The 26966-nt window shown below is 36.6% G+C and overlaps 1 protein-coding gene across 8 annotated transcripts in view; it reads left to right on the top strand.

Moving 5' to 3' along the window:
- Positions 1–26966, top strand: part of RFX3 (regulatory factor X3) — a 435833-nt gene that overhangs the window by 322053 nt on the left and 86814 nt on the right. For all 8 annotated transcript variants that reach the window (XM_041737022.1, XM_041737032.1, XM_041737008.1 and 5 more), the window contains one exon: positions 14318–14576. In XM_041737022.1, the coding sequence (XP_041592956.1) occupies positions 14318–14576 (259 nt within the window). The remainder of the gene's footprint in view (positions 1–14317; positions 14577–26966) is intronic.

Below are 26966 nucleotides of genomic sequence, written 5' to 3'. Positions count from 1 at the left end.
ATGCTTCTACTGATAAGTACATTCAACTTGGTGTAGGATCTGGTTTGCCATTGGGTTTCAGGAAGTATAGAGCTGATTACTTAGGAAGCTCTTAGAGAGGGAACTGCCCTTCTCTGTAGAAGAGTACACTGAGGTATCTCTGCAATTAAGAGACAGGTCCATTTCTTTAATAACAAAATTTCCCATGGGGTGCCTGGGTGGCTTAGTCAGTTTAGCATCTGACTCTTGATTTCGACCCAGGTCGTGATCTTGGGTCCTGGAATCAAGCCCCACATGGGACTCTGAGTTCAGTGGGAGTGTCCTCTCTCCCTCTGCCCCTCATCCCCCTCATGTACACCCATGCTCTCTCTCTCTCAAATGAATAAATAAATCTTAAAAAAAAAATAAAGAAAAGAAAAAAAGATTCCCCTTTCTCCGAAAATGGAAGACTTTCAAATGTGGCTTCTCAAAACATCAGAGTTGGGAAGGTTGTAGGGATCATGGTTTCTAACCCTTAACACCTTATAGGTGAGTAAATGGAGGCCCAGAGAGGTGGGATGATTTGCTCAGCTAGCTAATGTGTAGAAGGCATATTTTTTTTAAAGATTTTATTTATTTATTTGGGAATGGGGGCAGAGAAGTAGTCTCCCCACTGAGAAGGGAGCCTGATGCAGGGCTTGATCCGAGTACCCTGGGGTCATGACGCTTAACTGAATGAGCCACCCAGGTGGCCCTGGAGTTAATATTTTCTAACTTTAAATGCATGGTCCTTTCTAATGATCTGCAAGTAAAGGTCTTTTGGTCCTGAATTATTTGGGGTATTGGAGGGAAGGCCAGTTACAAGAAAACATTTTTAGTAAATTTTATATTTTATACTATTGCATGGTTGTGTATCTTATTATAGGTAGATAATTGAACTTAATTTCTTTATTCTTTAACATTGAGAGTGTTGTTATTCATCTGAATGTCTTCATTTTTTAAAAAATCATCTTATACTTTTATAATTCAAATGTTTCATTAATATATAGTGTTCTTTGGCTATTTATAAAATGTATGAAAGAGTCCATTCGTAATGATTTTTCAACATTGAATGTTTTAGTTAAATGGCTTCCAAGAGAAAGACTATTACAGGACTGTCCTGTCTGTATAGTTTTTTTATTGTTTTTTGTTAGTAGAATGAATGATGCACATGAAGAGTTATTTGCTCTGTGATATTTTATATCCAGTAGCTTGTCCAGAATAGTTCTACATCATAACACATGGAAGAATTCAGACACTTAATTTTTCACCTCCCCTCCTTGTCCCTCCTTTTATTAAAAAAGGAAGAAATGAAAGAAATCCATATACCTTTTTTAGATTGTTGTGTTACTAATTTTCTTAAATGAACTACAGATACCCATGTTCAGGCATCATGTATCCTACTGACTACAATGTAACCTCAGACAAACAGCATTTTTGAATCTAGATTTCCTAACCCATGGAATGGAATTAATAGTTACAAGCATTACTTAATAGCCAGGTCAGGTACAGAGAAAGGAGTGGGTAATGAGGGAATGGGAAGTAGGGATAATTAGTATTGTCTGAAAAAGTATATTCACTTTTGGTGTGGTACTCCTATAAAACTAACTGTAAAAGTAAAATATGATAAAAAAAACTCCACTTGAACAGTGTCTAGAAGCTGGAGTGAGAAATCTTTATTATGGGCATATATTTATAAAGGATATGTATTTGGAATCATGATACATGATTCCATGTATCGTCACAAAGAGGCTGGTGTCTTTTAAGATAGGAGTAGAATCCCTCAACTATTTAAAGTCTGAGGTCGGTTCATAATGTCTGAGCTCTGTAATGACTAGAAGGTTCTAGAAAAGACAGCACCAACAAATCTTAGTCTGGCCCTCCGTGGAAATCAAACTAATAGAACTGCCTCCCAAAGGGGCACCTGGGTGTCTCAGGTTGTGATCCCGGGGTCCTGGGATTAAGTCCCATAACAGGTTTCCCATGGAGAGCCTGCTTCTCCCTCTGCCTATGTCTTTGTCTCTCTCTGTGTCTCTCATGAATAAGTAAAAAAAATCTTAAAAAAAAAAAAAAAAAAAAAGAACTGCTTTCCATTGAATGCTCTGAAGCCCCAGACCACCTTCAGTTATGGCAGTGTGCCTGGTTTAGGATATGGGGCATGCTACCTGTTTGCCTGGCCTTAGCACTCTGTTTGACATCAACAACACAGATAAGTGTGTTAACTGCTTTTGTCCATTTTTGAAAGTATCTGTCTCAGACAAGGGCCTGGTCTCTCTATTCCTCTTCATAGTAAAATCTCTCAGGATTGACCACAGATTCCTCTGCCTCTTCCAAGCTGGCTTTCTTCTCTACATTACAATGAAATTGCTCTTGTCAAGGGCATAGTAGTGACCTCCAGCTGTTAAGTCTAGTAGACACTCTTCTAGATTAAATTTTCTTTTTCTTTTTTTTTTTTTTTATGATAGTCATCAGAGAGAGAGAGAGAGGCAGAGACACAGGCGGAGGGAGAAGCAGGCTCCATGCACCGGGAGCCCGATGTGGGATTCGATCCCGGGTCTCCAGGATCGCGCCCTGGGCCAAAGGCAGGCGCCAAACCGCTGCGCCACCCAGGGATCCCTAGATTAAATTTTCTTAATCTCAAACAACCAACCTGCCAGCTGCCCTCTCCTTGCTTGAATCACGATCTCCTTTTGGTTCTTCTGACTAAATCCTTCTGTTTTCTTCCCAGTGCATTGGCTCTTCCTCATCCTTATTATTGGCCTAATAATTTCTCTGTGGCCGAAGTTTTGTGTATTTTTCCCTACTGTTCTCTAACAGAGACCACATTTCTTTCACTTGATACTAGCAGTCCTTGCCATGACTCTTTTTAGCTTACCTAATATTTGTCTTTCCCCCACCAGCATGTAAGTTTCATGTGGGCAAGTACCTTGTTTTTGCTTCCCATTCTCTTAATACCTAGAACAGTCATAGAGAGTAGGTGTTCAACCTGTATTTGTGAAGGGATTAAATAAAAGCATTGAATGACATGTGGACAAGAGCAGGTTACTTGGTTGGTTCATCTTATTTGTTTTCTATTTTATTTTTTAATTTGTATTGTGAAATTTTTCTTTTAAACATTTTTTTAATTGAAGTGTAGTTGACACATCCTCACCACACTTAACTTCTTTTCTTTTTCATCCTAGCTATTCTGTCTGGTATAAGGTGATATCTCATTGTGGTTTTGATTTGCATTTTCCTGATGATGAGTGATGTTGAGTTTCTTTTCATGTATGTATTGGTCATCTGTATGTATTTTTGGAAAAATGTCTACTCAGGTCCTCTGTCCATTTTTAATTGGATTATCCTTTTTGGTGTTAAGTTACATAAGTTCTTTATATATTTTAGATATTAAGCCCTTATCAGATATATCATTTGCAAATATCTTCTCCTACTCTGTCAGTTGCCTTATTTTGTTAACCATTTCCTTTGTTGTGTGAAAGCTTTTTATTTTGATGTAGTCCCAATATTTTATTTTTGCTTTTGTGTCCTTTGCCTCAGGAGACATATCTGGAAAAATGTTGACAAGGCCACTGTCAAAGAAATGCTACCTATGTTTGCTCAAAGGAGTTTTGTGGTTTCAGTTCTTAACATTTAGGTCTTTAATCCATCTTGAGTTTATTTTGTGGAGTATGGTGTAAGGAAGTGGTCCAGCTTCATTCTCTTGCATATAGCTGGCCAGTTTTTCCAGCACCATTTTTGAAGAGACTGTCTTTTCTCCTTTGTATATTTTTACTTCCTTTGTCATAGATTAAGTGACCATATAAACATAGGTTTATATTTGGGCTCTTATGTTCCATTGAGCTATAGGTCTGTTTTTGTGCCAGACCATACTCTTTTGATTATCACAGCTTTGTACTGTATCTTGACATCTGAGATTGTGATACCTCCAGCTTATTGTTTTTTCTCAAGATTGCTTTACCTATTCAGAATCTTTTGTGTTTCCAGACAAATTTTAGTATTATTTGTTCTAGTTCTTTGAAAAATACTATCGATATTTTGGTAGAGATTGCATTGAATTTATACATTGCTTAGGGTAGTATGGACATTTTAAGAATATTAATTCTTTAAATCCATGAGCTTAGAATGTCCTTCCATTTGTTTGTGTCATCCTCAATTTCTTTCATCAGTGTTTTATAGTTTGCAGAGTACAGGTCTTTAACCTCCTTGGTTAAGTTTATTCCTATTTCATTCTTTTTTGTGCAACTGTAAATGGAATCATTAACTTCTCTTTCTGCTTTGTTATTAATGTATGTATTAATGTTATTAATGTATGCTGTGTGTTAATTTTATATCCTGCATCCTTACTGAAATGCTACTTGGTTGTTTTAAATACAGAAGGGAAAATGTTTGGAACTGAATTGGGATGCTGTCAACATAGTAGTAACACAGCTTTTGGAGGTGAGGTGGATGTTCTTTTTTTTTCCCCCACTGCAAAACATTTTTGGGCTTATGTACATGTATATGGTTGCTCAATTTTTGTTATTTTCAATTATATATGACAGTATCATTAGCTATAAATTACAATGCTGTATGTTAGATCCCCAGAACTTATTCTTTATTGGAAAGTTTATGTCCTTTGGTCATTCTCTCCCATTTCTTTCAGCTTTGGCCCTGGCTACCACCTTTTCCTCTCCCTTCTTATGAGTTTAATTTTTTATATTCCACATAAAAAAGGCAATTGCATAGTACTTGTCTGTTTGACTTATTTCACTTCGCATTATGTTCTCAGAATTTATCTCTGTTTTTGTAATGGCTAAATAATATTCCATTGTGTATATGTATACCACATTTTCTTCAATCCATTCATCTGTTGATAAACACTTAGATTATTCCCTTGTCTTGGCTATTACGAATAATGCCGCAGTGAACATGGGAGAGCAGGTACCTCTTTGAGATACTGATTTCATTTCCTTTAGCTATAAACCCAGAAGTGGGATTGCTGGATTATATGATTGCTCTGAAACAGACACATGGAAAAGTGCATCCCATTCAGAAATAGCCCATAGACTCAAGCATATACAGCCAACTAATCTTTGACAAGGGCTCAGAATATACAATTGGGAAAGGAAAGTCTCTTCGGTACACGGTGCTGAGAAAAACTGGATTTCCAAGTGCAAAAAAAAGAAAAAGAAAAGAAATTGGACCACTATGTTATAGCACTCAAAAAAATTTGAAATAGATTACAGACTTAAGTATAAGATCTGAAACTATGAAACTCCTAAAAGAAAACATAGGGTGTATGCTCCTTGACATCAGTCTTGGCAATGATGTTTTAGATGTGACTCCAAAAGCACAGGCAACAGAACCAAAAATAAACATGTGGATTCATCAAACTAAAGGGCAAAGGAAACCATCAGCAAAATGAAAAGGCCATCTGTCAAATGGGAGAAAATATTTGTATACTGTATATCTGAAATATTTATAGATATGTGTATGTGTTTGTATAAAATATATGTATATCATATACTAAAATATGTAAGGGAGTGACACAACTCAATAGCAAAAAAAGCAACTAATTCAATTAAAGAATGGGCTGAGGATGTGAATATACCTTTTTTTTTTTCAAAGACATACAAATGCTCCACAGGTACATGAAAAAATTCTCAGCATCACTAATCATCAGGGAAATGCTATTATCAAAAAGACAAAAAAATAACATGTGTTGATGAGGATGTGGAGAAAAAGGAACCCTTGTGTGCTGTCGGTGAGAACATAAATTGGTATAGCCATTATGGAAAACAGTATGAAGTTTCCTCGAAAAATTAAAAATAGAACTGCCATTTGATCCAACTCATGTTTTCTTACTTATAATTTAGACCAGGGACTCTGGATCAGAATCTTGTATGATCCATTTCTGTCAAAGTTGATTTAAGTCCATATGCACTTCCCTGACTTATGTTGTCAGGACAAATGACCTGTATATGTACTTATTATGTATACCTTTTTGGTATGCTTAAAAACCATTATAGGGGGAATCCTTGGGTGGCTCAGCAGTTGAAGGTCTGCCTTTGGCTCAGGGTATGATCCTGGAGTCCTGGGATCGAGTCCCATGTCGGGCTCCCTGCATGGGGCCTGCTTTTCCCTCTGCCTGTGTCTCTGCCTCTGTTTCTCTGTGTCTCTCATGAATAAATAAAATCTTTTAAAAAAATGTTATAGCAATGGAAATTTTGGTAATGCTCTCAGGAATAGCTACAACAGAGTATAAAACTCCTTTGTAACAGCAGACTTTAGACTTTTTTAAAAACTCAGACTAAAAGAACTAATAGTTGTGAAATAGCACTTTTTCCTTCATACCTGTGAAATATGGGTTGCAGATTTTTAGTCTCTCCCAGCACAATGGTTCTCAGAGTTCCACAGACCAGCAACACTGACATCACCTGAGAACTTGTCAGAAGAGCCAACCTGGTTCTACTGGATCAGGAATTTGGGGGGGGGGGGGCGTGAAGTCCAGCCATTGGTGTTTCAACAAGCCCTCCCAGTGATTGTGATGAATGCTGAATTGTGAGAACCACATTTCTTTATGAGAAATAAAGAATTTAAATACAAAGTATAAATGTCTGGTTATCTTTACAAAATGGTAATAGGATGATATAAAGTTACAACTCCAATATTTCATACATTATCAACGTACAGAGTAGTGAACATACTACATATCAATGAGAGTAGTGAACATACTACATATCAATGAGAAATCCCAACTAGTTGTTGAGAGAATTCTTACCGACTTTCACCATTCATTCTTGCATTTCCTCCCTAGTTGTTTTGGCAACAATTCAATAAATGCTTTTAGTTTTTCCTTATTGTTATAGCAGTTGAAACGAGCAGAAATAAGTCTGTCTTCTGAATTTAAATCAAGCCAAGTTTTTTATTCATGATATTAAATAGTATTTCTTTCTTTATATTCAATCTGTTGTTTTTTATTCTTATGTAATAATAAGAGGTTAAATGTCATGTCACTCAAATTCCTTTCTGAATTACTATTTTCCCTTTGGTGTCTTTCACAAAATGGACTTGTCCCCGCTCCGTTGCATCTTCTGGCTTCCGTCTGACTTGAAGCATTCAAGAGAAAATCTATTACAAAACTCAAATAAGTCATGCATGCCCGCCAGCCCAATATTCTATACCGTACGAACACAATTTGTTGAAGATTCCAAATAATGTAGCTACTTCTTTGCGGGGCTTTTTTGATGCACATTAAAACTTAATAATGGAAAACTGTTTAAGGTAGGGTTCTTGATTTCAAACAGCTGAAGCCAACTCTGGCTTATGTAAGCAGAACACAGGATTTATTGAAAGGTATTTGTGACTCAGAGAATTTCAAGGAAGTCTGGATAATGCAGCTGAAAAGAATGAGCATGAGTGATGTTAGGCAGCAGCCAGGCTGTAGACAAAAGGACATTGCAGAAGAAGTCCAGTGAGGACACCAAGGTGCTGCAACCATCTCAAACTGTGCATCAGTGCTGCCACTAGATTCTGATTGTGGCTGCGTAAGTGGGGTAACCATTCCTAACCTGTGTGATTCCCCTAATGCCAATTAAGTGAGATAATATATTCCGTACCTTTAAAAATAATTCTCTCTGAGTTCCCTCTTGTGCTCTCATACTTTTGGGAAATAGGTAAAAAGACATTCTGGCTGCACTTATTTGCCTGTTTGTTTGATCTAGTCCAATAAAATGAATATTGCTATCAGGACACTGAAACACTTTTCTTTCCTTTTTTATTAAATTGTATTTAAATTCAATTTGCCAACATATAGTGTAACACCCAGTGCTCATAACATCACGTGCCTTCCTTAATGCCCGTCCCTCCGTTACTCTGTCCTCCTTCCCACCTCCCCCTCTGTAATCCTTTGTTTGTTCCCCAGAGTTAGGGGTCTTTCATAGTTTGTCTTCCTCTCTAATTTTTCCCCACTCAGCTTTCCTCCTTCCCTTATGGTCCCTTTCACTACTTCTTATATTCTGCATATGAGTGAGACCATATGATAATTGTCTTTCTCGGACTGATTTACTTCACTCAGCGTAATACCCTCCAGTTCCATCCACATCAGTGTAAATGGTAGGTACTCATCTTTTCTGATGGCTGGGTAATATTCCGTAGTATATATATACAACATATATATAGTTACAACATAGTATATATATACAACATCTTCTTTATCCATTCATCTGTTGAAAGATAGCTTGGCTCCTTCCACAGGTTGACTATTGTGTACATTGCTGCTGTAAACATTGGGGTGCAGGTGTCCTGTCGTTTCACTACATCTGTATCTTTGGGGTAAATACCCTGTAGTGCAATTGCTGGGTCATAAGGTAGCTCTATTTTTAACTTCTTGAGGAACCTGCATACTGTTTTCCAGAGTGACTGTGCCAGCTTACATTCCTACCAATGGTGCAAGAGGGTTCCCCTTTCTCCTCATCCTCACCAACATTTGTTGTTTCCTGTTAATTTTCACCATTCTCATTGGCATGAGGTAGTATCTCATTGTGGTTTTGATTTGTATTTCCCTGATGGCAAGTGCTGTGGAGTATTTTTTCATGTGCACTTTGGCCATGTATAGGTCTTCTTTGGCAAAATGTCTGTTCATTTCTTCTGCCTATTTCTCAACGAAGTTGTGAAATGCTTTTCAGTAAATTCACACCCTATCCTATCTCATGAATGTGTTCTAGAATCATCTCACATGACCCGTCTGCAGCACTGGGCCCTCCCTTTCTCATTATTTCTATTTACCTGTCTCTGGCCTCAGGCAGGTTATTTCTCTAGATGGAACATTTCCCTACCCAAGCCTCCTTTACTCCTACCCCAGCTTAAAACAAAATTCCAACTTCTTGCCATAGTTCATAACAGTGACTTTCAAATTTTGTGAACTACCATCCATAGTGACGAGGTTATTTTTGTTTTAAGATTTTATTTATTTATTCATGAGAGACACACAGAGAGAGGCAGAGACATAAGCAGAGGGAGAAGCAGGCTCCACAGAGGGAGCCCGAAGTGGGACTCGATCCTAGAACTCCGGGATCATGACCTGAGCTGAGCACATGCTTAACCACTAAGCCACCCAGGCGTCCCGTGACAAGGTTAAATGTACATTTTATACTCAGGTAAACACACACATGCACACATGAGCATATGCACACACACACACACACTGTGTATTTATATGATAGAAACAAATGTTTCTCAAAATAATACTTATCCTTAGTAGGTATAGTGTGCTTGATTATTGGCTGGTGGGGCCCAGTCTCTTTTTTTAATAGCTGTTGTGACCTCTTAAAATTGTGAAATGTGACCTACAATTAAAAAAGAATTACAGTTTGCGTGTTTAATTTTTGCCTACTTTTTAAACGCCATTTTTTCTAATATCATTCTTATTCATTATATCCAGCCATTCTAGAATTCTTATTTCTTCCCAAATATCAGGATCTTTCTTGTGTTGTGGCTTTTCACATGCTGTGCTCTTTCTGATATTTTTCTTTCTCCTTTCTGCAGGGCTGATTCCTTTTCATCTTTTAGTTCTAAGCTAAATATCTCTCCTTTGGGGGGTGACATTACTTGACTACTCTAATATGTTCCCTTCCAGTCATTTGCTTTCATATTTGATTTTTCTTTCATGGACTTAAGAAAAATTCTAATTATCTTATTTCTTATTTCTGACCACCTACTCCTCATATAGCCCTGATGACTGTAGATGTCATGTCTGTTTATTCCTTTTATTCTAGGTACCAGAATAGATGCTCAGTAGATATTTGTTAAGAGAATGTGTACAAAGTGACCTGCAAAGAATAAAACTTTATGCCAATGTAAGACACTGTAACTATCCACATTGTTATATTCTACCTTCATAATAAATTTTATGGTGTAAAACTTGCAAGATGCTTTATTTCCTTAATTTACTATTTCCATGCCATTGCTTAATCTTATAGTTGACTAGCTTATTGGTGGGAGGACATTCAAAACTTGGGTAAAATACAATACACATGGTTTGGAGATATTATATATCTGGACTTGCGGATAAGACACTTGAAGCTAAAGAAAATAGAAAATTGACATAATTATCATAGTGAATAAGCAAGCAGGGAATATTCAGGGTCATGCTTAGCCAAGGTATATGCTGGGGCATGATGGGATGCAAACAGCACTAATTTACTGAATTCAATAGATCAGTCCTGACATTTACATAGAACCTTATGAAAGAGTCAGCTATGAAGAAGCTCCTGTCAGCAAGTATGCACATATCTATGTATTTACATTCATTACTGGATACATATGCAGAACAATGGCAAGTCTTCTGCTATAGAAATAATATGACACATTATTTTCATAACAGTCTGTGGCAATCAATAAAGAACAAACAAAAGGAACACTGTAGCATTTTTCAAATGTGTACAGAACTGCTTGGGAATTTAGCTGTTTCAGGAATGTACAGTCCAGAAATAGGAAGCTGCTTCCAGTCTGATATGCCAAATATTGAGTAATTTTCTGGGACATATGTTTTGGAAATTGGGGTGGGGGGAATAGTGTACAAGCAATAACTCATATGTATTCATTATATAATATGAAAGATAGGCTGATCTGAGGTATCAGAATAAAAGAGTCACTACTTCCAGTACCTAAGAAAGATCTTTTTGCTGTTGATGCTTCTTTTTTGTTACATAAAATTTTCAGCGCTTATCCAGGAGCTGAAAGCATGGCAGAAAACTTCAAGAATCTGTGCATGCATGACTTTGGCTCTGGCTCTGGAGACAGGACTCCAACAATGGGCTAATGCTTATCTTCTTAACCTTTAAAGGACAGAGACTTAAGGATATTGCATCTGGCCTGTATTACCCAGTTTAAAAGTCTCCATTCCCATTACAAGAGTACATTTGTCAGAGACAAATGTCACTACAATAATTATGTCAGTTTACCTTAGCTCTATCCATTCATGATACTTCATTTCCTAGTAAATTTTGTTTTCCCCCCACCCTGAAATTGTCAGTCTTTACCCAATCAATATGTGTTTTGCAGTATCCAAGCCTTCTCCTTGCATCCCGTGGGTCATGATTGAGTGATAAGTGTAGGTCATGAGTCAGACATACTCTTTCATACTCTTTCTTTCAGTGACTTTCTCCTTTTCCTGTTCTTATCAATTTCTAGCTAATGAATGATCTCTAACTACTAGAAAGAAGTATGAAAATAAAAGTGGGTTGCCATGTTTTCACACTGGCTTGAGGGCTATAGAGATTTTATATATCTATGATGCATTTGTTTGTGTTACCGTCGTTCACCGAGAACTTAGGAGGCATGTCCAACAGATGGAGTGATTTAAATCCCTTGGAATGTTTCTCTTATAGTAGAGTAGTGACTTCCATGATCATTGAACTTCTAAAATCTAAGTGCGGGGGGGGTGGGTAAATACACTCTGAAATACTCACCTTCTCCATCTCTCTTTATCATCATGAGGACATTTTTCACAGTTTCCATTCTGAGTATGAGAAGAGGGTAGTGTGGTGCTAGTAAACAGTGAGCTCAGGTGTAAGCAAATTCCAGATAGCAATAGGAAGCTCATGGTTCCTGGTAACACCTGTAGAGGCTGTTTCTCACAGTCATTCACAAATAATGACATACACAGAAAGTTATTTTTATTTGATGAAATGGTCGAGAATATGGGCTAAGTGCAGACTCCCAAATCTATTTTCTTAAAGATTTTCTTTATGTATTTCAGAGAGAGGGCGAGAGAGCGAGCAAGTACGAGCGGGGTGGGCATGGGGGAAGGGGTGGAGCAGAGGGAGAGAGAAGCAGACTCCACACTGAATAGGGAGCCGGATGCAGGGCTTGATCCCAGGGCCCCAGGATCGCGACTTGAGCCAAAGGCAGACACTTAACCAACTGAGCCACCCAGGTGACCCCCAAATCTTTTTTTTTTTTTTTTTTACTGGTTGTTTGCTTTGGACCAAGCTATGTAATCTAACCTTTTCTAAACAATTACCTTGTCTGTGAAATAGAAATTATAATAGTAGCTATCTCATAGAGTTGTAATGAAGATTAAATGAGTTGATACCTGAAAAGCACATTAAATTGTGCGTAGTGCATAGGAAATGGTCGGTAAATATTAGTGATCATTAGCTATTACATGTCTCACTTGTTAAATCAGCTTTGTGTTGGGAGCACGCTTAGTCGTTTTGTCCAGACTGTAAAAAGGAAAGCCAGCACCATGCCTGGTTTTGTGGAAGTATTTATTGTCATATATGTATTTCTACACTTTACTTGGCTTTACTTAAATAGCAACATCAGATTGTGTTATTTTAAGCACAGTGAAGTAGGGTGACTATCATAGTAGACATAAATTACAATGAGCAATTTCTCTTTTTACTAAATTTGAAATCAACATGGCTGTTTTTTTATTATATAAATGTGTAATAAAAGAAATATATAAATGGACTTACAGCTGGGAAATAGAGCAATGATGATGATGATGTGTGTATTTTAAATGTCATTTCTCCATCTGTAAAAAAAAATGTTCTCTGTGGGGTTATTTCACTCTTCACCCCAAACTAAAATTTATACCTGGATCTGTGGTATCTCTTTCTGGAAAGCAGTAACTTTACCCAGTAGAGATTAGTTTTGCAGCATCTTGATTATTTCACTAAAATTTACATTATAAAGTATATTACAATTATAATTTGTAATGGTTTTAAATGACCTACTCTAAGTGATACCAAAACATCTTGGAATAGTTTACATAAATTCTCATGTTTTAACAGAACAAAAAGGAATTTATGTTTTAGAGATTTATGAAAGTGGCTAATATGTCAAATATACTTTTAAATAGAATCATATTTTTATTTGTTAACTAGTGTGCCTGCTACATACCAGCAACTGTGTTAAATGTTGAGGGCACAGATGGGAATGAAATGTAATTTCATAGGAGCACAAAGACATGAAATTAACAATAAGTGTATTGAGAGCTGTTTCGGGGATGCACAGAGGGTTGGGAAAGTACAGGAAACAAAACCTAACAACCCTATGAGGACTGGCCACAGAGAGTGAGGTGTTCAGAAAAATAATTCCAGGAGGAACCAGTGAAATGGTCAGTATGATGTGAGTGAGGAAAGCATTTGAGGAGAGAGCTGGTTGTGTGTCCAGAGATCACGTAGGTATGTCAGATGATTGTAAGGCAGGTCAGGGGATTTGAATTTGTTCTGAAGGCTCGGGAAAATCATGGAGAGGTTTTTAAGAAAAGTTTTATTTTCATATTTGAATTTTGGAAAAGTTCCCTGAGGCGACAAAGTTGAAGGTAGATTGGAAGAAAACCAAATTAGTGGAAGGAAAACCAATTACAGGGCAATTCTAATAGAATATTGTTGAGTGCAGGTGGTGAGTATGAGAACAGAAAGGAAAAATGGGGAATTATTTAGAAGGTAAAACTAGTAAGACTTAGTGACTGTCCATGTGGGTGAGGAAAGAGTTCGGTAATCATTTCCAGAGCTGAGGATAGTTGTGCTGCCTTCCACGGAGAGGGGGAGTGTAGGAGAAGGAACAAGAGAGATAAGGAATTTTTCTTTAGTCATGTGTTAAATTTTACATATGAGGACTTACCATTTATTATGGGATTTCCTAGTAGAGATAACCAGGTGGCTATTAGAAATCCAGATTTTAAGGGCACCTGGGTGACTCAGTGGTTGAGTGTCTGTCTTTGGCTCAGGGCGTGATCCTGGGGTCCTGGGATCGAGTCCCGTGTCGGGCTCCCTGCATGGAGCCTGCTTCTCCCTCTGCCTGTGTCTCTGCCTCTCTCTCTCTGTGTCTCTCATGAATAAACAAATGAAATCTTAAAAAAAAAAAAAAAAAAGATTTTAAATTCTTCAAGTATAACCACAAAGTAGAAAGAGATATTAACTCATATAAGGTTGTTGACTATAGCCATGTATATGGTAAAAATAGGTGGTCTGAATAAAACAGGAAAAATAAGAGCTAAACATGGAGACCTCAGAAAATACTAGTATTTAAGGTGCCAGAAAGCTGGAGCCTCCAAAAGGTCCTTGAAGGGTTGTGGTAAAAAAAGCAAAAATTGGATAAGAAAGGCCATAGAAACCAAGGAAGAGGTGAGGACCAAGAGACTCTCTACAGACAAAAAATGTCTGAGAAGACATGCACCAAGTTGTCAGTAGTGGCTGGCTGTGGGGTGTGGGGTGGAAGAGAATGACAGTAGAACTATTTTAAACATACATTCACACTAGAAAAAAATTCATTAAGATGATATAAATAAGCTACTAAATTGCTTCCTTTTTTCCTTCTTCTTCTAAAGCCGAACAACAACTTATCCTTACACAGAAACACAGATGTACAGCCAAAACACTGGAGGGAATTACTTTGATACTCAAGGGAGCTCTGCGCAGGTGACTACCGTGGTTTCGTCCCACAGCATGGTGGGCACTGGTGGGATTCAGATGGGAGTCACGGGAGGACAACTCATCAGCAGTTCTGGAGGAACCTATCTCATCGGCAATTCAATGGAGAACTCTGGTCACTCAGTGACACATACCACTCGGGCCTCCCCAGCGACAGTAAGTATTTTAGTTTTTATTTGTTTAATTTGGCCTCCTGCTAGCCTCTATGGTACATTTTCCTCTCGAGAGGGGGAAAAAAAAAAACAACACAGGTTGGGCGGGGCAAGGATGTGTTGAGCAGTCTTAATACTGTGGTATTATCCAGAATGTGGTACATGTGGTAGTATGCAGAGTGATACCCTAGGTACCTCACGGTTGTGTGAGTTGGGAAGTTTTTATTTATAATGGGAAAAGAGGTGAGTCTTACAAATGCTGATTCTCATAGGCTTCCTTCAGTGATGATATTCAGTAAAATACTGTAAATCTGAAAGAACTTACTTTGATCTTATGCTGATTTACACTGCCTGATGAGATAAAAATGAAGTAATAAAGAGCAAAATACAATTTTCAACACACCTTTCAACAGTAATATTTATGTTAGCTCATCACCAAGGAAGTTACCATAGGGGCAACATTTCCCAAACCTTAGACATTTAGTTTGGGCATATTCACGTCACCTGTACTATTATCTACTAATGTAATTTTGAAGTTGATTCACTTCTAAACTAGTGTAATTTTTTCTGAAGTATATGAAAACCCATATTTAAATAGTAAAATTGGAAGTGTTTAGCCACGTGCCATATTATGATGTCCCTCTGTTCAATCAGAGACACTTTGGGCAGCCCTGACCTAGGTGATTCTAATGAAAAAACATCTATGTTGGCTCTGACGATAGGCATAATCAAGTATCTGAAGAACATGCCTACATATTTATTTGAGTTTTCAAGTTTTAAAAATTTAACAAAAATATTAATTTTGACACAGATTTTAATGTCCTAGAAATATTCATAACAAGCTGTGCAGGATTTGATATCATCAAATTCTGTGTCCTGAGCTTTCCATTCTAAGCTCAGCTAAGTGTAAGAAGAATAATCACTGAGAATCCCCCAGCAAGAGTAGCAATAGAATTGATTTCGTAGGTGCTTCATGTAAAAGGGGCCTGGGGATTTGAATTAAGTGCATTTTGTAATTTTGCTGTATATATTGTTCTTAAAATGAAATAGAAGTAGAAACAAATTTGTAGGAAATAATTATGAGGGGCTTTATATTTTTCACTTTATGGATTTTCCTAAAGCTATAATATGTTCTTGGTAAGTATTTTGTATGTAATTTTTATGTTTGTAATCATTACATGTGTTTAGACTTCCATCACTTAGTACCTTTTCCCTAATCCATTTCTTAGAGCTCATTATATTTAATTTACTGTTTTCTACTAACATCAGAACAGATGACTAGCTCTTTTTTGTACTTTTTCCTTTGTGTTTTTGAAGCATTTCTTATGTGTGTTTGTCTCTTGATTTTAATAACACTAAAAATGGCATTTCTAAACTTTTTAGTCACGCCAGTATATTATATAGATTAGAAACGAAATCCTAGCTTCCCTGGACCTCATTTCCCCTAGCAGTAAAATAAGGGCTTAGTTAAACTACATGATATCCTAATTTCCTCTCAGCTTTAAAATCATAATATTTACAAAGGAATTGTAAAACGTTCTGATGTAAAAATAACTGTATCTACCGTTTAAAGAAAAGGAGGTAGATCAGTTGCCAGTACTATATAGCACTCCTGATAAAGGCCACTCAGAAACTCATTTTCAGTTGCCACTTATCAATGCCTTAGGAAAACTGAAAATGTGGAGAATGAGTTCTTTCCCACTATCCTTTCACCCACCCTCTCCTATGCTGGCATACCATCTGCCCTTCCCCCGTCCTGCCTCCCTTTCTCCAGACATTGCTGTCTGCCTTCACACTGACTGCAGGCTATCTGTCAAGCATCTTCATCCACCGGATGTAGGTTTACTAAATTTATTATTCTTATCACTCAGTTAATAAAATTGATTATTTTGGGTCATGGCAATACAGGTGCAAATATAACAAAGTAAGTTTTGTAGTTTTTTGTTTTGTTTTGTTTTCTGTATAGATTATGAAAAGTATCATTATGCTTTAAGTGATCCATTACACAGATTTGATTTTTATTATGTTAATTGGCAAATTAAACTGACACTTAAAATAACTGCATTCTAATACTTGGGAATAGTGGAAACCTGCTTTAAAAAAATCGGTTCATAGTATCAACTGTATATATTAATTTATGCTTTTTAAAAGGTTCTCTTGTTAAAGTTGTTTTTTTGGTGGCTTGTTTTCTTTTTTTTAAAAGGAAATTTCCTTGTTAGCAAAAGGAGTAAAAAAAGTTAAATTAAAAGATAGCCTAGCATGGAAAAATCATAAGGTGCTCTCATCAAGGCACATAGAGATAGTGTCCTGTGATGGATGTATATAATCTAAATACACATCTGCTAGTGTTTATTGTATTACCTTGCATTATTACCAAAATTTATAGTTGTTTTGGATCCCCCTCTCAACAGTGCAAAAGATACTCATCTCCTTCATTCACAATGAGGTGGTAATTCTGTGTACAATTTCACATCTGCTACTCTAGTAAAGTTAGCAAAGTTTAAGTGCCATGCAACCTGTTTACAATTTCTACCATTCTCCTTTTGCCAAATTTTAGAAAATTTGTAGCTTAGACTCCTAGAACTTAAGATGTTTTTGGTAGGTACCATGTCATTAAAGGGAATTTGCTTATTTTCATATTATCTTTTTCATTCTCTGTAGAACCATATGAGCACAATCTTTAGCAACTTGTCGGTTAAGACTCGAGCCATTTCTTTCAAGCATTGAACCAGGCTGTGCAACTGAAGTTCATTTCTCTGGCTGTTCTTTAGTGTTCAACCTATCACCTGTAGCATGCCTAACATGACTCACTGGGTAGCAGTAGCCTATATTATGGCCAGAATTCCTGCTTGGGAGACCGTCAATTGGGCTGTTCCTTGAGAGGCTCTAATGGAATGTATAGTCAATTAATTCAGTTGATGTGAAACTAGTTAAATTTGAGTTGTTAGGGACAATACAAACCTTTACTCAGTTCGTGGTAGCAAGGTTTGTAGCTCTGGTTCTCAGAATAATTGCCTTGACTCTTACATTTGACTTCAGTCTATATAGAAATACTTCCATCTAAATTTAGCAGGAATAACTTTTGGGTCAAAGAAAAGTTTCTTCCAGTGTGCAAACTAGTTCCCAAGATATGCCAATAGAAACAAAAAGTTAATTTCAAATTGAAAGCATTACTAAGAAAAATAAGTAGCACTTGAAATATTTTCTTACCTCATCTAATACTCAGTATACAACCATCTTTCTTATACTAGAAGGATCTCTGAATGACTAATAGAAAATTTGCATTTGAGCATATGATTTCCTTTAGTTTTATAACTTTAAATGAAAAAATATCTTACATAACTTTTTTTTAGTATTTGATGTCTGCATTGTAAAAATTTTCAGATTTCAAGTTACATAGGAATATCAGAATTTTCTGAAAGATTATGGTGGCAACAAATACAATTTTATTTTATCAATATATATTGTGGTCTAAACTACTGATTTTCAATGATTTGGTCAAAATTATATTTCTTCTCTTACTTACTGAATTTTTTTATTTGGTCAGTGGAGTCTGTGTATATAAGTTATATATATGTACATATATATATATACCTATGTTTTTAATATATTAATATGTATACACACATTTTAATAGGTATTTCCTGCTGATTAAAAAAAGATTAATATTTTTAATGGAACATCATTAGATGTGAGTTTAGCTAAGTTACTACTTGAATAAATGTTTTATGTTTTATTAAATTAATAATGCTAGGGATCTGTTTACTGTTAATATTTCAGCACATGGACATTAAGGTGAAAGAGTTAGCTCCAGTCACAACTCTGAGCTCATCATGCTTGAGCTTTCTCCTAATGCATCACCATGATGTTTCCTTGTGTGTCTTTATTCATTTAAAACTCGTATTTTTCTTCATTATTGTTCTGTAGAACCTTTAGAATTTGTATAATTTTAGAATTTTGGAACCTGAACCCAATTTGCATTTGAGGATCAAAACCTTGTGATTGTAGCTAGTGATATTTTTGTGCTCATCACAACATAGTTTATTTTATACCAGACTTTATAATAAGTAGCAATTTAAGAAGCTTTATTTACTCATTTCTCCATAAAATAACATTTGTGTTCTTATAATTAGATGGTTATTTATGGAGTTTTTTTCTTCTTGTTAACCAAGTAAGATTACATTAATCATTTTTTAGACTGTGATATGAAAGCTAATTTTTATACCTTTCTATATATACATTTAGTAATTATATATGTTAAATGGCTCTTGCTAAAAGTAGATCCCACCAAGAGGCACAAGGAGAATGTGTTGAAACTAATATTGTTCATATCTTTCCCGCTTTTGATTAATGTTAAATACCATAATTTCTTTCAGTTAGTTACCTGGAAGAAAATCTGAATGTCTGTCTGCTACTTGTATAAGTCAAAGTCTGGTCTAGCCTGTCTAATTATAGAAAGTTAAGACGTTAAGAGTTATAGATGCTTTTATTTCTTTATCCTTGGGTTTACATGTTTAATGGATTCAGTGTAAGGGATTTTTATTTTAATTCCAACATAGTTAACCTACAGTGTTGTATCAGTTTCAAGTGTACAGTATTGTGATTCACCAGTTCCCAACATCGTCATATGCTCATCAACAGCTAGTGTCCTCCGTAATCCCCATCACGTATTTTCCTCAGCCGCCCACTGACCTCCCCTCTGGTGACCATCAGTGTGTTCTCTATAGTGAAGAGTCTGTCTCTTGGTTTGTTTCTCCTGCTCTCTTTTTCATCTCTTTCCTCATTTGTTTTGTTTCTTAAATTCTACATATGTATGGAATCATATGGCATGTGTCTTTCTTATTTTGCTTAGTGTTATACCCTCTAGCTCCATCCATGTTGTTGCAAATAGCAAGATTTCATTCTTTGTTATGGCTGACTAATGTTCCATTGCTTATATACACCACCTCTTTTTAATCCATTCATCTATCAAAGGATATTTGGGCTGCTTCCATATCTTGGCTATTGTAAATAATGCTGCAATAAACAGGGGTGCGTGTATCCCTTTGAATTAGTGGGATTTTTTTGGTATTTGGGGGGTAAATACCCACTATTGTGATTACTGCATCATAGGGTAATTAGACCCATAAAATTTTAATACTGCCTAGTCTACTAGCTCATGTTTTTTCATTTAATGAGGAAAAATACAATGCAATGCCTACAACCAATTTCCTGTTTTCAAATGAGAGAAAATTTCTCTACGTTCCCATGTTTATCAGTTCATCCTCCAAAAGCATGTGATTTATTACCACCTTCTCAGCCTGCATAACTACAGTTGTGTCTATTGCCACAGAATTGTCTGGTTTCTTTTAAAATTTACCTAGTATATTTGATTCAAACTATTGGTACCCATAAATTTCACTGGCTAGGACTTTTGTAATCTGTGCAATGTTAGAAGTAATTTTATACATTTATTTTAAATTTACTTATTAGAAGTTTTAGTACCTTTCTCATCTGCCTGGTAGGAAAGGAAGATGTGAGGTTTTTAATCATGCTTTCAAAATTACAAGAAAGATGTAGTTAGATAAGAAAAAAAATATGAAAATAGAAAGGTGATAGAGTTCATCATTACCGATGATATAATTGTATACCTGGTAAAAACCATGAGCATCAAATGAAAAACTATAACAAATAATAAGAGAATTTATTAAAATTAATATTCAATGAAATCAATAGCTTTTCTAGATGCAAACAATAGTAGTCAGAAAATATTATAGAAGCAAATATCTCATTTATGATAAATTTAAAATATACCAGGTAGAAAACTAATAGTATATGTAGAAGATCCAGCTGCTAAATAAAAATTTGCATACTTGAAAAAGAAGTTTCAGTATCAAACATTTTGAATCTTCTTAAATTAACTTTTGTATTTCAATATGAACCCAATCAAAATACCAGTAGATTTTTTCTCTTTTTGCAAGAAACAGCTGTTTATATAAAGAAATGTGCAAGAATAGTAAAGGAAATTTTGTAAAAAGAGTAATACTGGAGAATGGAGTGGGATGTTAACAGCCCTGCAGTTGGATTCAAACATATTATAAAATTACAATAATTAAAACAGAATTGTTGGCACATGAATAGATCCCTATAGACCAGTGGTGGACTAAACACCATAAACAGACCGAATGAGTGTAGGAATATAGTGTATGGCAAAGGTAGCATTGACTGTCAGTGGAGAAATGTGGATTATCAATAAATGATGTTTTAGACAACTGGATAATTATTTAGAAAAGAAAAGTAGATTGATTCCATACACTACCTCCTTATACAAAAATTAATTTCTCTTGGATGGAAAAATGCATTTTATCTTTATCAAGTTTCATAATAGTGAAGTGTGGTGTAAAATCCAGAAACTACAAAGAATATCTTGATAAAACCAACTACATAAAGGGGAAACATTCTGTATTACGAAAACCACAATAAAGGTGACAGTGACACAAGTGAAACAGCAACCTGGCATAAAGTTTTGAGACATTATATCTGAAGAACTAATTTGTTTAATATATAGATCACTCTTATAAATCCATGAGTGGGGATCCCTGGGTGGCTCAGCGGTTTAGCGCCGCCTTCGGCCTGGGGCATGATCCTGGAGTCCCGGGATCTAGTCCCGCATCGGGCTCCCTGCATGGAGCCTGCTTCTCCCTCTCTCTCTGCCTATGTCTCTGCCTCATGTGTGTGTGTGTGTCTCATTAATAAATAAATAAAATCTTAAAAAAAAAATAAATCCATGAGGAAAAAAAGGACCAAAAAATGGAGAATGTATATAAGTGAGCAGCCCACTGAAAAGGAGATGAAAAATAAACTGTAAAGAGAGATTGTTGTTCATGTCATACGGGTAAAGCTGGAAAAGTCAGTAAGCCTTGCCAGGGGTTTAAAGAAACCAGCCCTCTGGCTCACTGTTGAGAGGAATTTAAACTGGCACAGATAAGATTGGAGAGCACTGTGGACATTTTTATAAATATTGAAAATACACATACCTTTGACCCTGAGAGCATACTTCTAGTCATTTATCCTACTGATGATCCTCTTACATATGTGAAATGCCACATAAACAACCAAATTCACTGTAGAGTTATTTATAATAAAAAAATTAGGAAAAGGCTAATTGTCCATCAGCAGGAAAATAGTTAAATAAACTTTGGTGCATTTGTTCATTCAGTGGAAAACTTTATACAGCCAGTCAAGAATGAGGAAGTATGTATGTGTAGGTATGTGTACATAGAGGCGACATACATAGATAGAGATCTAGAGAGATGGAAAGACCTCATATTGTTAAGGGAAAAAGCAAGAGGTAGTGTGCATGTGTTTAAATAGAAACATACATTTGCATATGCTTATATAAGCACAAGAATCTCTCTAGAAGAATGCATGAAAAAAAAAAAAACATGGAGATGGGAATACATTACCTCTTGAAAAAAAGTGATTTATTATTTGCAAAAATCTCAAGTAAGCCCTTGACGATTATGAAGTGTATCTGTCTGGTCCTGTTCCCCAAATGCATGTAGATGACACAACCCTTTCTTTAGAGCCCAGTATAAAGATTGTCTATGTGGTGTCACAATTCAAAGTAGATCATGTTCCTGGAAAAAGTTCTCCTTTATTAGGCTGTTGGAAGTTCAGAGAACAGAAACTAGCATTAAATTTAGTAAAGATTTTTGGATCTGCTCTTATTCAGTATTTTGGAGCGCAAGTGAATGTTTTATGTTTGTATTCATGTACTTGGATTTATTTCCTTTAATCACTCACTCAGACATGTAGTGAACCATCGTTGTGAACCAGGCACATGCTTCTAGGAGTATGAAGGTTTACAGTACGGGTACCAGAGCCAGTTCTGGCCTACCAGAAAGCTGCCTAATCCTCGAAGGCAAAAATGGAAATCCACAAATAGCCCTCAGATTTCTTTGAAGTGGTTACTTTCACTTTCTTTTCTCACCACATCATTTTCCAAAATTACAAATGTTTAATGTGTTGTAAACTGATTAATTTTAGATTCACCAAAATTTTGTTAATCTTCTGATTATGTTGCTGATATAAGTTGCAAAATTGCCTGTGGGTTGGATTAGATTGCGTAGGAAGAGAGTGAAAGAGATTAATTTTAGATTCACCAAAATTTTGTTAATCTTCTGATTATGTTGCTGATGTAAGTTGCAAAATTGCCTACGGCTTGGATTGGACTGGGTAGGAAGAGAGTGAAAGAACAGCAAAAATCCAAATAGTACTTATTTTTCAAAATTACTCTTTAACTGGCACCACTGTAGGAATGAATGCCCATTATCTCCATGCTTACTCTCCCTGAAGTAGTAATTGCAGTCTGACCCTGGCAAAGAAAACAAATTTTGAGAATATTTTCCTGCAGTGTTCCTCCAAGCATTGATTAGACACATCACTGGAGCCCTCCCTCAGGGCTTTTGGATTCAGTGTGGGGAAGGGTTCAAGATTGGAATTCTTTACAAGTGCCCAGATGACTGTGATCCTGCTGATCCAAGACCACACTTTGAGAAATCCACTGATTTAGTGATGACATAGACTCAATACAAAGTGAACGTGTTCTTAGCACTCAGAATAATCTACAAAAGGCAGATTTGAGATCTTACACATTTGAGAATGTAAACTTGGTCTTAAATCCTGTCACTTAATTCTTACCCAGCAAGTTCCCGAAGGGTTAATTCTAGCATTCAGTGTTTAGGAGTAGATGTCTCAGAATATAGTTTCATTGTCATGCACTGATAATGCCAGTCTTTTGGGTCCTGGTGAGGGCGGAGGGATGTGGGCTGTAGAGAGTGATCAGAGGAATCAAAACAGCGGTCTTGGTTTCAATCCACCAACTTAAGTCAAATATTCTCAGAACACGTTCAATTTATGCAAGTTTTTTTTATCCAAATGTGTTTTTTTCCCCCTCATAAATATTTCAGAATAGCTTCAGGTAGTACAAAACTGCCAGAACTTCATGTTGAAAGCATAACAATTTAAAATTTTTCTCTAGATGTCATAAAATTATGTGAATAGAGAAGATTTTATATAGTTAGACATTTGTAAGACCTCTAAAACTTCTTTGCTCTAAATGCTTTGGTGTGTAAGATTAAGATTTCATTAGCTGCTTTCTGGTTCAAGAGGAGAGGGAAACCAGAGCTGGCTAAGAAGTGTCATCTGGACATTTTTAATTTGTTTAAGACTTACAAGAACAACCTGTCCTGTCAGAGTTAAGCTTCTTTTCAACATTGCTGCAGTGTAACGTATTTACGTGTTAGTTTCTGCATCACCCTGAATGCACAGAAGTCAGAGAGCAGAGTGTTACTATCTGCACGGTCAGGCCTCCTAGGCTCAAGAGACCCTCTGTAGAGCCTTCAAAGAAGGGGTCCAATAACCTGCAGGTAGCTTATTTAACTGCTTAGTGCAGAGCATTCAAAGTTTTGGGGTCACAGCCCACAATAAGAATTGCCCTTACATTGCGGCCCTGTGCTCGCGCAGGCACGCGCACGCGCGCACACACACACACATCTCTATGTACACATGCACAGGATTATATATCTACACATATCATTCATATATAGGTGTCTGAAACCAAAGGGCCACAGATCAATATTAACACATACTCTGTGCAAGGATATCTGATATTTTCTACTATGTTTGATTTCATTAATTTTCTAAAAATGCTGATCAGAACCCACATAATTGGTATAACCCACCAAGAGACACAAAGTGAAAGTGTTCTCTCCTTTAATGTTCCTGGTTGGAGTGTTTCCTGTAGGAAGTCCCATCCTCCCCCCCCCACACACACACCCAAGCCCCCATATATACACCAAGAGGCTGTCATTTCTAACAGTACAAGGGTGGTGGCTACATGCTCCTGTTAGCAATCACAGATGCCTTTTCTGAACAAGAGCCACCAAGTAGAAATTTTTCTGCCTTGCTTGATCTCAATGCAAACAAAATGTGAAGTCCTAAGAATTCAGGGAAAGGAAATTTCCAGTTGTAAGTGTATTATCTTCATTGGGTTTCTCTGAAGAATTTACCATTCTTTCACAAAGAAACAAAAATCCTGTGTTGTGTGAGGTTAATGCAGTAACCTGTATGAACAAGAAAATGCAATTATTATACATTAAAGATAACTTTTTATGATGGTTAAAATGTAACTATCCCTTTAAAACTTTCTATTGTTTTTAACCTGACCACTTTGTCATCATTTTCAAATAATACTTATAAATCCTATTTAAACCCTTTCCTCTTAGAAAGTGAATCTTGTTTGTTAACAGTAAGCCATTTAACAAATGTTAACTTTGCAAGTCACTCCTCAGAAAAGAGTTTCATTTGATATATTTGATATTTTGATTTGAAAGATTCCCATGTGATTTATACTTAGGGTATATTTTTGCATAAAATGAAAATGATACTGAACTTTGAGAGCTAAATCTTGTATTCCAGTCTCACATTTAATACCTGTGTAACCTCAAGAAAGTCTCTCAATCCCAGAGAGCCTCAATTTTCTAATCTGTGAAAAGGAGGTAATATTCCTTGCTTTTCCCACCTCACAAAGTTACTGTGAAGATCATATGAGAATTAATGTAGAAAGGCTTTATAAACCATAAAGCATTATTATATTACTTCTATTTTTAGATCACTTTCTTTAACTGTTCTAGGAAGGAAATAGTTTCTACCAAGAGACCGATTTTAATTACAGTGGCAGTTGAATATATCAATCTTGACCTTTAGTCTTTAAAATAGATTAAAAAGCCATTTCAGAGTCAAGAAAATGTGTCTTGACCTATAAAGACAATGACTAAGGTAATATAATTATTCTTTTTCCTTCTGCCTTATTAACATGAAATGGAATGACTGGTTGATATTTACATTGAAAGAGAGCCTTGATTGTCTACATATGTGATACTCTATTTGAGCCGTCGTTTAGGCAATCATAAATGGATATATAAATCACATGTCCAGGGGAGCCTCTCTTTCACCCCATGCACCTCATACACAAGACTCAGCCCCTCTTCACATTTCCCTGCATTTCAAACCTCAGTTTACCTTTTTGACATCATCCATCACCCCTAAATGAACCCCGTCCTCTGGCCAGCCTTGATTATTTGTACCTGCAGTATGTGAGAGTGAGGTAGATTTGATGAAGATTTTGTAGGGGAAAAGCTGAGGCTTTAGCATCACAGTCTCCAGAGCGCAGTCACTCAAAGTCCTTTGTAAGACCCTGTTCTCTGCAGTCTACTCATTCTTTCTGTGGGGAGGTGAACATTGACCTTGATCTTCCCAGATCCCCACCTCCTGTAAACTTCCCAACCTGCTAGCAGCGGGAGCAACTCTGTGAAACAAGGGGCCATCCTGTAATAATAAGGGAGCGATCCATAATACAAGTTATGGGGAACTATAAAGACCAATTGTAAATAATAATGAGGAATTATAAATAATGGGGGAAATGGGTTTTTTTCTTATTTTAGTCTTTAAAAGTATTTGCTGCCTTAGAAAAAGTACAGCATTGATCCCTTCTTTGAGCTTGGGAGAAGGTACAAACATGATATTTGTATGATACATCCAAACACCACCTGACCCCTCTTCTCCTCTTCCCATCCTCTTTTCCTAAGGGCTTGGATGAGACTTTCCTCTCAAGCCCTTTTTGGGACACTGGTTCTTGGTTGAATATTGTACAGGCCTCAGGGAAGCCCTGGGTGGTTAGACACTCTCCACCTGTCCTTGATTCCAACAAGGCAGTCTTAGGATTGTAGTGACTTGGAGTTTGCAGCCTGGATTTGAGGCCACATGTTTATCATACTGTTATCTATTCCCCATCAGAGGATAGGTACCCTATCCCCTTCAAGGCCATCTTAGAGGATATGCTCTGTTTTTTTTTGGAGGAGCTCCACTGAGTTTTGTTTTGTTTTGTTTTTCTTTCTCCTGGATATGAAATATACCACCTCCTTGGCCTCCTCTAGATTTCTGATCCTAATTCCTGGGAAATCCGGAAAGGGTTCCTTCAGTGGTACAATATCTGCCACAATGTACACCCTTGATATACTCTCAAAATAATAGGGATTTCTTCTGCCTTACAGAGTCCAGGTTTTTTTTCCTCTCTCTTAAATCTAACCCCCCCTCCCCCCCCCCCCACACACACACAATCTACCATGCAGGAACTAAGGTTTGCTTGTTGCCATGTGGTCATATTTTTATCACCACTGTGATCATGCCACTCTCTGTACCAGAAGTGGAGTAGTTGGTACAGTCTCTAACTAGCACTGCAGACTTAGTATGCAGTGTCTTTTGCCCAAGTGGAAGAAACCCACCTCTGCCATTCCCTGGGTGTCTCTTGAAAACTCAGCATTTGGGTGGGGAAGCTAAGTGTTTTATGCCT

The sequence above is a fragment of the Vulpes lagopus genome, chromosome 2 (genome assembly GCF_018345385.1).
Source record: "Vulpes lagopus strain Blue_001 chromosome 2, ASM1834538v1, whole genome shotgun sequence".
In the NCBI taxonomy this organism is placed as follows: domain Eukaryota; kingdom Metazoa; phylum Chordata; class Mammalia; order Carnivora; family Canidae; genus Vulpes; species Vulpes lagopus.
The sequence above is the reverse complement of the archived record's forward strand: the minus strand, read 5'-3'. Positions and strand labels throughout refer to the sequence as shown.